Below are 13,814 nucleotides of genomic sequence, written 5' to 3'. Positions count from 1 at the left end.
AATCATTTTATCAATGAATGATTATTCCACTTCGTATCCCTCTATTATTTGTAAAGACAGTTTCAAGGGTGGTGACATAATGGCTTGTAGCAATTTAATGAGCCAAAGTACAGGGTAAGCAGTTTTAAGGGATCTGTTCACGCTTTGGTAAATTGACAAAATTGAAAAAAGTTGTTTCAGATTCGCGAATTTTCGTTTCATTTATGATATATGTGAGAAAACAGTAATACTGAACATTTACCATGGTTTAATATAGCCATTATATGCATCTTTTGACAATTTAAAAACCTGAAAATTATAAAGCGTTGCAACGCGAAACGATTGAATAATTTGGAGAGTTCTGTTGTTGTCGTTTAATTTTGTGAAACTACGAAGATTGCCTTTATAAAGTATAAAATACGTCTCTCATACATACTTGGCAGGATGGCCGAGCTGTGTGATTGGTTTTTACTCCAGGACTTCGGGGGTCAATTGTTCCATCCCTGATGCGGGCTACTTTCTTTCCTTTTTTTTAAATTTTATTCTTGATTTTTTACTGGAGCTTTTTAGATCCAATGTTTACATTTTCAATATAAAGCATTTAATGACAAACTTCAAAACATGCCAAAAAATAGGCCCCTTTAAAATGTGATTGTAGACTTTAATCTGTGGCTATTATTGCATAATATTTTCATAAAATAAGTTTATCTTTTTAAATGTACCGTATACGTGCGCTTATAAGACGCATTTTTGAGACTTAAATTAATAAGTTACAGTTGGGGTCGCCTCAGTATAGCGAGATACTGGTGAAAATAAACACAAAATTTCAAAATATCGAGTTTACTGGGCTTATGCTAGCCAAGTTGGACACTTGTCAGTTGTTTTGAATCATCGCGGCAGCCATTTGCATTTTCTCTAAAGTCTGTATTGGCCTGTACCGTGTATCGGAACGCTATGTTCAGTTACCGATTTATTTGTAATAAAATGTATTGTTACTGATTTTGTTGTCTATTATTTTTAATTTGAATTTTGTTATTTTTGGGGCGTAAGACGTTATATTGTCCGTGATTATTCTTGAAAAGTTTTTATCACCCAATTGTCTGCGCGCGACGTCGTTAAATGCCATATAAATTGGCCATTATAGTATACGTGTGTAAGCGGCTACACGATGCCAACAATATGCTAAAAACAACAGCAAAATCAATTCTCAGTTTGAAACTGTCAATTGTTTAACAAACACGCTGCCGGTTACAAATGCTATTTGACAAGTTTGTATCATCTGATCGTCTTTGTTCCACGTCGTTAATTTTCAATTAAGACATAATTGGCAATTAGGGTATCCTCTGAAATAAGTTACCAGTTTGCAACTGTCAATTGTTAAATAAACATATTTATTCAGACAACCCACTAATGCCGATGACACATTATTTATTAGGGGCCAACAAAGAAGGGAGCAAAGAGCGACCGCATGCAATTATCCGCATATGGCTTTCTTCTTGACACGTGATTTCGATCTGCGCTTCGGAGTCTATCACTCTATCACGCGATTGGCTAATTTTATGAAAGTAGGCGTTACCTATTGTTGATAGACAATGGGCGTAAAATTTGCATAATCTAGGTAATAAAACTAAACGCTTTCAAAATATCTGCCTATTAGATTTCAATACCTGTCAAACAATACAATTACAAACAATACAATTAAGATGACTGACACAATCAATTTTGCTTGTGCATTGATATTACGAACATAATATGTTTGCAATTGTTTGCAATTGTTAGGGCAAATGATTAATACGCAATTGTTAGAAATTTTGTCAATTTGATAATTATTTTTATTGCATGAATAATACTTGAAAATAAATTAAAACCCACTAATATATCATAAAAAAACAAATATTATTTACTTTGTTGTTTGATTGTTTTATTTTTCAGACTTGCGTGAATTACTAATTGTATGCAGCGCGAGTTTGAAAAATTCTCAATGTTTTACTAATTGATGATTTTCTTTAACATTCTGCCATTTTTCGTCCATTTTCCGGCCGATGAATAAGGCACAATTTGACCGCGTCTTACACGCGGGTCAGTCTGAAATCCACCCATAAAAAGTCCGAAGTCGGGGTGCGTCTTATAAGCGAGGGCGTCTTATAAGCGCACGTATACGGTATTTATTGAATTGTTAATCAACACATTTATGGTCACTTTGTACTTCATGTTAGTAAGTTCAGTATAATATTTATTTTAAAGAATTATACAAAGCTATGCAATGCACATTTTTTGCAGGCAAGGTAAAATGTGTATGCCCCAGTAAATAAGCATGTACAAGTGTGGAAAACAATATTTTTTGGCGTTCTAAATGATTTTTTCAACAATTTAATATTAGGGTATATTTAGGGGCAATATTGTTAATTAGCAACTTTAAAGCATTTTTTTTATTTCTTTGAAGTAATAGAATTTTTAGCCATACATTTTTTTTACTTAGTTCAATTGAAACCGGCAATACAACTAATTTATAACTGTCAGAAACTTCTACTATGATAGATCTTATAACATGAAAAATAAAATAACATTTTCTGTTAACAAGTAAACATTCAACTAGGATTTCAGTTGCTTCTTGCAGAAAGCCTTTTGAAATGATCTCATTTTGACTCCTGGAAATAGTCTGCCATGCATTATTATGAGGCAAATGTTGCCTGTTTGCATACATTTAAATTCACTCAAATGTATACAAAACAACATTTTTGAAGTAATTAACAAATATTCTTAAACAAAATATATATATACTTATGTATTTTGAAAACTTCAGATAACAGTATACTAAACAAATTATTCATGTCGGGCTTAACTCTCTAAAAAAAAAATCAAAGTGCACCGATGGAAGATTAAATCAATTCAGGTAAGATTGCTCATGAGAAAAGGCATGGTTTTGGGGGTCTCTATGCGCAAAAAGTTGCATTTAATTTGGCTTAAAGTTGTTGCTGTTACATTAAAATATGTAAGGAAACTATTTAGTATATTGTGACCTTCATTTCAACACTAACAACAGATGTGTTTGTCAGAAACACAATGGCCCCTATTGCGCCGCTTTGAAGCCATATATTTGACCTTTGACCTTGAAGGATGACCTTGACCTTTCCCCACTCAAAATGTGTATAGCTCCATGAGATACACGTGCATGCCAAATATCAAGTTGCTATCTTCAATAATGCAAAAGTTATTGCAAAACTTTAACCAAGGTTAAAGTTTTGGGACACACACAATGAATGAATGACAGACAGACAGACAGGCCAAAAACATATATGCCCCCGATCTTTAGATCCGGGGGCATAAAATGTGACTCGTGGTTTTCATGATCTATTAAAATCTCTTTCTGTTATGAACCTGCAAAGTGTATAATTTTAAAACTTTTCTGTAAACAAACAAACATTGAAGATATGAGTTGTTCTATAGGTCAATATAGACTGAAAATGCTGTAAACAATTGCTGTTGTCTTTGATTACAACAGAACAAGGGAGCTAACCAATTGCTTATGAACATCTACAACTATTATGTAGTTATTACCCATGCTGATCTTTCTCATACATTTAACCCTTTCAGTGCGGGAACCGAATTTTGAAGGCCTTTGCAAACAGTTTGGATCCAGATGAGACGCCACAGAACGTGGCGTCTCATCAGGATCCAAACTGTTTGCTATTCTGATAATATTCTTTGAAAAAAATCGAAGAAAATGCTAATTTTAGGAATTAAGCAGACGACATTTTAGCAGACGACAAATTTCCCAGCATGCATTTCACTTGAAGCAGAATCCTGTTTTTTGATGCAAGCATTTTGAGATGTTCTCACTTTTGACTCCTGCAAATAATGTCCTTTGCATCATTTTGAAGAAAATGTTTCAAAGAAGCTTATTCCAAAATAACAAAATATGCAGAAATTAAATTACTATTGATAAATTTCAGTATTTTTACCCCTGACAACTTTAAATGACCCCTGAAAATACATTTGACCCCTGATCATTTGACTTCTGGTTTTCAAAATATATTTAAACCTTTGTTTTAGTACTCAAATTTTTTGGGTACTAAATTGTAAAACATTTAGTGCTCACGCTGCTTAAAAATTTGCATGGACAATTTCAAAAAGGAAAACTGTTGTATGCAAGTACACCAGAAATTTTGAACAATCAAATATCATTCATAACAATTGCATGGACACCAACTCTTTTGACACGCATTAATAAACAGCATAAGCCAAACCATACCTAGGTGGTGCTAAGGCCCGGATGTTTAAACCCTTACAGTGCTGGAACCGAATTTTGAAGGCCTTTGCAAACAGTTTGGATCCAGATGAGACGCCACAGAACGTAGCGTCTCATCTGGATCCAAACTGTTTGCTATTCTGATAGTATTCTTTGAAAAAAATCGAAGAAAATGCTAATTTTAGAAATTCAGCAGACGACATTTTAGCAGACGACAAATTTCCCAGCATGCAAAGGGTTAAAGTGCACAGGGAAATCTACAGGGTGAGTAGGGTGTACATGACTGTGTATGTTTTTACACATTTTACATTACTTAAAAATTCGGACACTGTTACACGATTTAGCGAAAATAAATTCATGCACAAATATACAGAAACATACATTCACAACCGATTTGAAAATATGAGGATCTTTTTAAGGTGTGTCATGCTGGAGTTTTAACCATTCAAATTTACCAATTAGAAACATATTTTGACACATTTGCAGTCCCTGAGAAAGATAAATTTAATCAAAGACCTTTCTTACTAGGTTCGAATTTTAAAGGGTTCATTTCAAACGCTAAGATACTGGTGAGCAGCAAATAGCATAAAACCTGAACAGACAGTGAGTGGACCCACAGGCTGTTCTGGTTTTATGCTGTTTGCACATAGCCATTTTCTCTTTGCATCTGAATGGGAAAGAGTTAACAAAAACATTAGCTTCTCGCCGATCCAATAGATTTGTACAATAGAGATGGAGCAGATTCAGGTTAGAACTTAGAAGCAAGTATCAAAAAAAATATGCTTGGATATTGTACATGTACATTCTTTTGTTCAACAATTTGAAGATAAGTGTATATTAAGGGTAATATTTTTAATATGCCACTTTAAAGCAGCTTTCTTTACGATTCCTGAACAAAATAAAACACACTTTTTAATTTCTTTAAAATTTAGATAATGTAGTGCAATTCAGTGAAAATTCATTCTTCCACTGCCAATGCACTGTATGAGCAGGATGTGGGCGGCAATCCAAAATAAATTATATGACTGTTAGACCACAATAATATCATCAAATGACTTTAATTTGATAAATAATGTTCCTTTTTCATATGATCTTTTTATTATTCAACAATAATATATAAACCCAAAACTATATATAACATACTCATGTTCAATATAAAAAACAATTAATTAAAATTATGTAAATATATATAATATAGATCCAACTCAGTCAAGAAGTCAGCAACCTGAATAAGTCAGATTGTACAAGAATACCAAAATATGTAAAACTCAATAAAACAAGAGATGTGTTCGTCAGAAACACAATGCCCCCTACTGCGCCGCTTTGAAATTATTTTTTTTTTTACCTTTGACCTTGAAGGATGACCTTGACCTTGAACTTCCACCACTCAAAATGTGCGGCTTAATGAGATACACATGCTAGCCAAATATCAAGTTGCTATCTTCAATATTGCAAAAGTTATGGACTATGTTAAAGTGTTTTTTTCGGACGGACGGACAGACTGACATACTGACGGACAGTTCAACTGCTATATGCCACCCTACTGGGGGCATAAAAATACTAAATATTTCATGTTCCTTTAGTATTATTAATTTATTATCCACAATTGAAGATGTAACTTCTGCATGACAAGATGAGTTTTGTCTCAAATCCAAATGTTTACTTCACTAAAAGGCACAAGTAAATGAATTTTAATTTTTAATTAGGCTAAAATCCATGCATTTTGTATGTTTCTACATCTGGAAAAAGTAGGTTAGGTCAGTCTTTGTTTGTTAACCTTTTTGTTATATTCAAGAAATCTTTGCACATCCCTGGAGTCAACTAAAGAAAACATGAAATTCTCGGTCAAGTTCATAAAAAAAACATGGAAGAAGCAAAAACAGTTACTATACCTGGATGTCCATGTGTGACTGAGGAACAGCTTAACCCATCCTGGCCACAGAGATCTGTAACAGACAATATTGTGTGACTGAGGAACAGCTTAACCCATCCTGGCCACAGAGATCTGTAACAGACAATATTGTGTGACTGAGGAACAGCTTAACCCATCCTGGCCACAGAGACTGTAACAGACAATATTGTGTGACTGAGGAACAGCTTAACCCATCCTGGCCACAGAGACTGTAACAGACAATATTGTTTGACTCAGGAACAGCTTAACCCATCCTGGCCACAGAGATCTGTAACAGACAATATTATGTGACTGAGGAACAGCTTAACCCATCCTGGCCACAGAGATCTGTAACAGACAATATTGTGTGACTGAGGAACAGCTTAACCCATCCTGGCCACAGAGATCTGTAACAGACAATATTGTGTGACTGAGGAACAGCTTAACCCACCCTGGCCACAGAGATCTGTAACAGACAATATTGTTTGACTCAGGAACAGCTTAACCCATCCTGGCCACAGAGATCTGTAACAGACAATATTGTGTGACTCAGGAACAGCTTAACCCACCCTGGCCACAGAGATCTGTAACAGACAATATTGTGTGACTCAGGAACAGCTTAACCCATCCTGGCCACAGAGATCTGTAACAGACAATATTGTTTGACTCAGGAACAGCTTAACCCATCCTGGCCACAGAGATCTGTAACAGACAATATTGTTTGACTCAGGAACAGCTTAACCCACCCTGGCCACAGAGATCTGTAACAGACAATATTGTGTGACTCAGGAACAGCTTAACCCACCCTGGCAACAGAGGTCTAAAACAGTCAATATTGTGTGACTCAGGAACAGCTTAACCCATCCTGGCCACAGAGATCTGTAACAGACAATATTGTGTGACTCAGGAACAGCTTAACCCACCCTGGCCACAGAGATCTGTAACAGACAATATTGTGTGACTCAGGAACAGCTTAACCCATCCTGGCCACAGAGACTGTAACAGACAATATTGTGTGACTGAGGAACAGCTTAACCCATTCTGGCCACAGAGATCTGTAACAGACAATATTGTGTGACTGAGGAACAGCTTAACCAGTCCTGGCCACAGAGATCTGTAACAGACAATATTGTGTGACTGAGGAACAGCTTAACCCATCCTGGCCACAGAGATCTGTAACAGACAATATTGTGTGACTGAGGAACAGCTTAACCCATCCTGGCCACAGAGATCTGTAACAGACAATATTGTGTGACTGAGGAACAGCTTAATCCACCCTGGCCACAGAGATCTGTAACAGACAATATTGTGTGACTGAGGAACAGCTTAACCCATTCTGGCCACAGAGATCTGTAACAGACAATATTGTGTGACTGAGGAACAGCTTAACCCATCCTGGCCACAGAGATCTGTAACAGACAATATTGCGTGACTGAGGAACAGCTTAACCCATCCTGGCCACAGAGATATGTAACAGAGACATTATTGTATGACTGAGCAGGGCTTTTTTTATTGATTTGGGGAAATGCCTGGCCTCCCTGGTCCATTTTGGGAAAAAATATATAACAAGGGCTGTTTGTAAAACATGCATGCCCCCCATATGGGCTCTCCATTGTAGTGACAGCCATTGTGTGAATATGTTTTTTGTAACTGTGACCTTGACCTTTGACCTAGTGACCTGAAAATCGCTAGGGGTCATCTGCCAGTCATGATCAATGTACCTATGAAGTTTCATGATCCTAGCCATAAGCGTTCTTGAGTTACATTTGTTGTATCATCCGGAAACCATTTTACTATTTCGGGTCACTGCAGGGGGTTTTTTTAGAAAAAGGGGAAGACGCTGGACGCTGGGTAAAAGGGGAAAATAGAGCGCGAAAGCGACATATTTGGGGAAAAAATAAAAACTTTTCATTTCAACTCTATAACTCACCTACAGACTTTAGGGGGTTTTTTTTAGAAAAAGAGGCATGTTTCTGACTTTTTTGTTCTATTAAAGTCAAAGTCCTAAATAAAGTTGCGGGGGTAGATCTAATAATGGGAAATGTTTTCAACTGGGGCCGGGGGACGATGTCAATATTGTGAATTCAATTCCATAATGAATGGGTAGATGATTTAGATCTGCTACAGTATTGGAAGAGAAAGGTGCAGCAGCTGCCGATTGTGTACTTTCACTTTCACAATGTTCGATGTTGATTACATGTACCTCCGAATCCTGCTGGGTTTCAACGGTTTTTGATGATTCATTCTTAAAAAATACGTCAACGCAATTAATATTTTCCGAGTCCGAACGTTTTATTTTGTTCGTGTAAGAACGCCAATTGTGAGACTTTTTTCTGTTTTAACGTTTATATCTTGGCTTTCACATAACCCGGATGAAAATTCGACTGGTTTCCGGTAATTAATTGACTAAACACCCTTCTCGCGCAAGACCGGAATCCAGTAAAATAGTCACATGATTAATACGATTAGTTGCCCGGTTTCAATGACGTAATTTAAGAGCTATATTTAGAATCACTGGTATTCCCAGATTTGAGTGTTCGTCGGGAGAGAGAGAGCGAGATCGTTGTACATGGTACAAATTGGATAAGTGTTGACTTCCCAAAAGAAAAAAAACACATTTCTTTGAGGGTAAAATATTATATTTTGGTGAAAAATTATATTTTTGGAGGGGAAATTGTGTTTTTAGGGGAAAAATTCTGGTAGGGGAAGACGCCGAATATCGGCGTCACTTTCTTAGTAAAAAAAAAACCTGCACTGTGACCTTGACCTTTGACCTAGTGACCTGAAAATCAATAAGGGCATCTGCGAGTCATGATCAATCTACCTATTAAGTTTCATGATCCTAGGCCTAAGCGTTCTTGAGTTATCATCCGGAAACCATTTTACTATTTCGGGTCACTGTGACCTTGACCTTTGACCTAGTGACCTGAAAATCGATAGGGGTCATCTGCGAGTCATTATCAATCTACCTATCAAGTTTCATGATCCTAGGCCTAAGCGTTCTTGAGTTATCATCCGGAAACCATTTTACTATTTTGGGTCACCGTGACCTTGACGTTTGACCTAGTGACCTCAAAATCAATAGGGGTCATCTGCGAGTCATGATCAATGTACCTATGAAGTTTCATGATCCTAACCAAAGCGTTCTTGAGTTATCATCCGGAAACCATCTGGTGGACGGACAGACATACGGACCGACATGAGCAAAACAATATAACCCCTCTTCTTCGAAGGGGGGCATAAAAATATTACTTCCCTTGTAAAAAATCATCTGTAGCTGCCAAATGGTATAAAATAGAAATTATCTCCCTTTAAAGCTTGTTACTTCCCTTGGATTTTGTTTTTTTACCTTAGACCTTTTCGGACGGACGGACTTTTCAGGAAGCCTGCTCTTATCACCCATTATTTGCTTTATAAAATGGAAATCGGGCATATATGGGATTATCAAGTAATGGATAAAGATGGGAGAGGTTGCATGTATGCTATTGAGACAGTTGACATGTATGTATCGGGAAATCCAGAGACCCGGGATAATACGATTACTACACTCAGTCATTAGTTCTCCATGGCTTCAAAGTGTTAATTGCATAATCAAACATGCAATTATCACTCCTCCAGGTGCAGTATCCTACACAGTTTTCTTTTTGTACGCAAGGCCCTCAATCCATTTGAGAGGAAGCGGGTCGCTACCCACAGCAGGGGAAATTTTTGCGGCGTTTCCCTTTTTGGAGGATTTTTCACTTACTCTCTAATTATTACATTTGTACATGTTTGCGCTATATTAATTGCTTTTTTCATAAATAAGTATGTTTGGCAAGATTAAATTAAAATAGAATTGAGATATAATAATCATGAGACACATCAATCTATTAAAAAAAAAAAAATCTTTTTAGTTTTTTTAGGGGGAATTTCCCCCCCCAAAAGGGGAAAAAAGTATACTTTTCAGGTGGGGGAATGCGCAAAATTTCGACCGTGAATTTGACAGATTGAGGGCTCTGGACTATGCGGCGTTAAGACAGGAAACCCTGTCATGGGCATGGGTGTGAAATACATTATCATTATCACTCTTAAATGAAAGAGATCAATCCAATACATTTACGTTCTATTATTTTATTTTTAGCGAACACAATAAACAACCAGCAGATATTTTGGGTCCGTTGTGATTCGCAGAGTTGACCTAATGGAAAATGGCCCCCGAAACATTTGATCTGAACATCCATCTCGGGTTTCATATTAACTTTAATAACACAGTGAGGTAGTTCTTCTTGAATGCTCTGAGCTTTTATAAGTACATACGTACAGCTCCTCCTTGTAACCCATTTTTTAATGTCAACAAATTATGTCTCACGTATCTCTATATAATCGAGTTTAATCAACCTAATACATCGTTACAAACACCGGGGGTTGAAGAATCCACTCGACCGCTCGCATATGCGAGTGAAGTTGACGGTCGGGCGAGTAAAATTTGTTAAATACTCGACCGACCGGGCGAGTGCTGTTTTTCAAGTTGAGAAATATAAATTCAGTTTCAGAACTCCTTCCACATCAATACAAATTGCGAACAATTTTTCGAACGAACAAAAAATACGTTAAGTACACAAAGAAACTGCACTTTCGTTTTGACAATGAAAAATGACGTCACGGGCACAGTAATAATAATTCTCGAAATTGGCTGCGCTCTTTTCGTCGTTGTCAGTGCTCTTAGCTAATTGATTAAAAGTGAATAAAACTGTTAAATATATTGGTCATTCCGTGAATTTTAATGTAAATATCAATAAAACAATAATACATCACTGGTTAATTATAATACTTCTTATATTTAATTAAAAGTAAACAGAAAAAATAATTATTAATAAACAGAATAATTCGTAATTTCGTGATCAGAAGCCTTAGGCAAAATTTACCATATTGTAAGGTCTGAAATATTAAAATGGAAAAGGGTTCTATTTTAAAATATCTGCAAGGTGGTGGCGACAGGGAACAGGAGGAATAAGAAAGGTCGTCAAAACGCGAAGCGGAAAGAATTGAGAAAAGGAAAGAGGTGCAGAAAACGTAAGGAAAGCAAATATAATCCATCAGATAATGTAGATAATTTGTTTGCAGTTTAGTGTCACTACATGTATTTTAAGTAAGTTTAGAAGGTTCTGGTTGATCATAACTATAAATATAGATATTTATTTTTTTTAATGCAGGGCGAGTAGATTAAAGTGAAGGGCGAGTGGATTGTCAGGCCTACTCGCCCTGCAGGGCGAGTGGCTCTGGAAAAATTCTTCAACCCCTGAACACAATACCTGTTATTACCGATATCAATTTGCGAGTGAATTGTGGAGAAATACTCAAAACTAAAACTTAATACAAAACCCATTATCAAAACGAAAGCCGAAGTTTTGAATTGACGATTCGTTCTGTCTTACGGATGTTCCTGAGATAGTCCGTATAATACAATTGGTAGATTAGACACCAGGGCTTAACACTACCTTTTTTTTTCAACTAGCCCATTCGGGCTAGTGAATGCAGAACCTACTAGCCCTGACCAATCTTTCATGTGCCCTGACCCATATAGCTTGCCTTACTAATGCTAATAAATTCAATATTCATCTACTTAAGACATCTATTTGTAATCTTCATGACATTTCGGGAGAAATTTCCTTGTTTTTTTTCCCTCATACTTTCTATTACCCTGTACTTTCCTCCTTCCCTTTTCTTTTCTTATCCGAGGAACCCCCATCCCCACCCATAAAGCCAAACTTAAACAACGACATGAATGTTAAAACTAGTTTCACATAGATTGCAGCGGTTGCCGTCTGACGACAAATGGTAAGTGAATCTTAGGTGTCGCAAAATAACGTGTTACGGTAGTCGTAACAATTGTACAGGGTTAAGTCTCTACTAAAAGCAAGGATCAACCATTAATGTTAGTTTTGCTAATTGAATTGCGTTAAAAAGATTGTCAAAACACTTCTAAACGATCAAACAAATTAAAATGATTTAAAATTGGTAAATAACTAATAATTTTATAGTAACTTTGTTTTAATGTCGAGTTTTATACCTTCATTGATCCCGGACAATCCTGGGTGATCCCAGCTTTTAGTTTAAAACGTATTTATATTGAGAAAACACGTCACTTCGAGGAAACCAATCAAAAACCGTATCTAGTGGAATTCTGTTTAAAAATAGGTACTGACGTGTTTTACCTGGAAAACCGCTTGGGATTTTCTGAATTGTCGGCCTCTTTTTGATTGCAATCAGGGGGTTCCATTAATATTTCGAGATACCATCCGGTGTTGTCTCCAACTTCACTCTGGGATTTAATTGTCATCTGATCATACTATATTAAGATTTCTGCATCTTTGAAAAGCTTATTCAAAACACAGTTTATTGATATAAAACACATAATCCTGCCCAAAATACACACGACCGGTCGGGCATGTTCCTGGGACATTGGCTAGCCTGGACCTAGGTACAGGCAGTGAATGTCGTTCGGACGTGCCTTATATAAAGTGTTAAGCCCTGGACACGAGATTCATCTCGCTGAGGATTCCGGAGATGGTCTATAGCGTATTTTCGAATTCGGAATTTAAAAGAACCGTTGATGTGTTTGAAACTTTGGATTAATATCAATATTATGCGAGCATAACATATCAAGTTAGTTGTTTTTATTTGCGCATTTTGGATATATTTACGATCTATTTGTGTTTATTTATGCCAGAAAATAGTTTATGTGGCTAATATTTCGGATAAATCTGCCGCCCGGATTTCGGACGGGGGACTTGACATGGAAAATGCCGTAAGCAGTTGCAACTCCCAGCGACCAGTGGGTCAGTAGCTGGGAGTGGGATTGTGGCAACTACACAGTAAGGCTGCACAATCGGTTCCTCAAATAACATAAAACTTAATAAATTAAATTAAATGAAATTATCTTTTATGTAAAATAATTAGTTTTTAACAGTTAGTACTGTTTATCTCAGTTTGTGGACTTTGGAAGTTTGGTTTGATCAGTTTGTAAATCACAAACATGCACAATTTAGCTTTAAAGATTTCTCAGTGAATTCGGTGTGATATAAATTACTTACAAAAGTAAATATGTGCGGCATCCAAATATGAACTTAATAATGTATTTGTTAAATGTTCTTACCATTTAAGTTCCTTTTAAAATTCACTAATTAATTGTTTACAAATTCGTCAAATATTAAATTACTTCACCAAGGGCGTTCAAAAACCCTGTATGATTGGCTAGAGTTCTAGTTATGAGCCAATGGAAATCAGTGTTATAAATTGTATTCAACCCCACGGGAAAATATATAATATGTACAAGGTTACAATAAACCATTGTTACACTTGTGAACGTTTATTACAAGCTTTATCAAACACCGCTAAGATTATAAACTTTTAACTTGGTTTTAAGTTGTCTTCATTTTTTCAGATCTATACAGTTTTTTTAATATCATATTTTTAAATGAATAATATACACCATACATATGAATTCCCACAACTCTGCGTCGAGATTGATGGATTCCCTGAAAACTTAAGTCAATGTGCCCGTCATTGCGGCTCACAGATTTGAAAACCGACGTGTTTCATTTAGAGCTACAGGCATTCGTTTTAAATGGACACAAACATCGTTAAAAGTACATATATATATTTCTATCTCAATATTTACAAAGACGAGTTAATCGAGTAAGCACATCGCTATAA

General features: G+C 36.2%; 1 protein-coding gene across 4 annotated transcripts in view; it reads right to left on the bottom strand.

Moving 5' to 3' along the window:
- The window catches only part of LOC127877481 (uncharacterized), a 119,818-nt gene extending 106,457 nt beyond the window's left edge, over window positions 1–13,361 (bottom strand). Inside the window, exons 1-2 of one of the 4 annotated variants that reach the window (XM_052423400.1) lie at window positions 13,255–13,361; window positions 6,121–6,174 (exon numbers count right to left, since the gene is read on the bottom strand). In XM_052423400.1, the coding sequence (XP_052279360.1) occupies window positions 6,121–6,132 (12 nt within the window). In that variant the 5' untranslated portion in view covers window positions 6,133–6,174; window positions 13,255–13,361. Of the gene's footprint in view, window positions 1–6,120; window positions 6,234–13,192 lie in introns of all 4 variants that reach the window. The other 3 variants (XM_052423401.1, XM_052423402.1, XM_052423404.1) reach the window with 3 other exon arrangements.
- Between the last annotated feature and the right edge of the window lie 453 nt (window positions 13,362–13,814).

The sequence above is a fragment of the Dreissena polymorpha genome, chromosome 4 (assembly GCF_020536995.1).
Source record: "Dreissena polymorpha isolate Duluth1 chromosome 4, UMN_Dpol_1.0, whole genome shotgun sequence".
Lineage (NCBI taxonomy): Eukaryota > Metazoa > Mollusca > Bivalvia > Myida > Dreissenidae > Dreissena > Dreissena polymorpha.
Note: the sequence above shows the minus strand (reverse complement) of the source record. Positions and strands in the feature narration are given on the sequence as shown.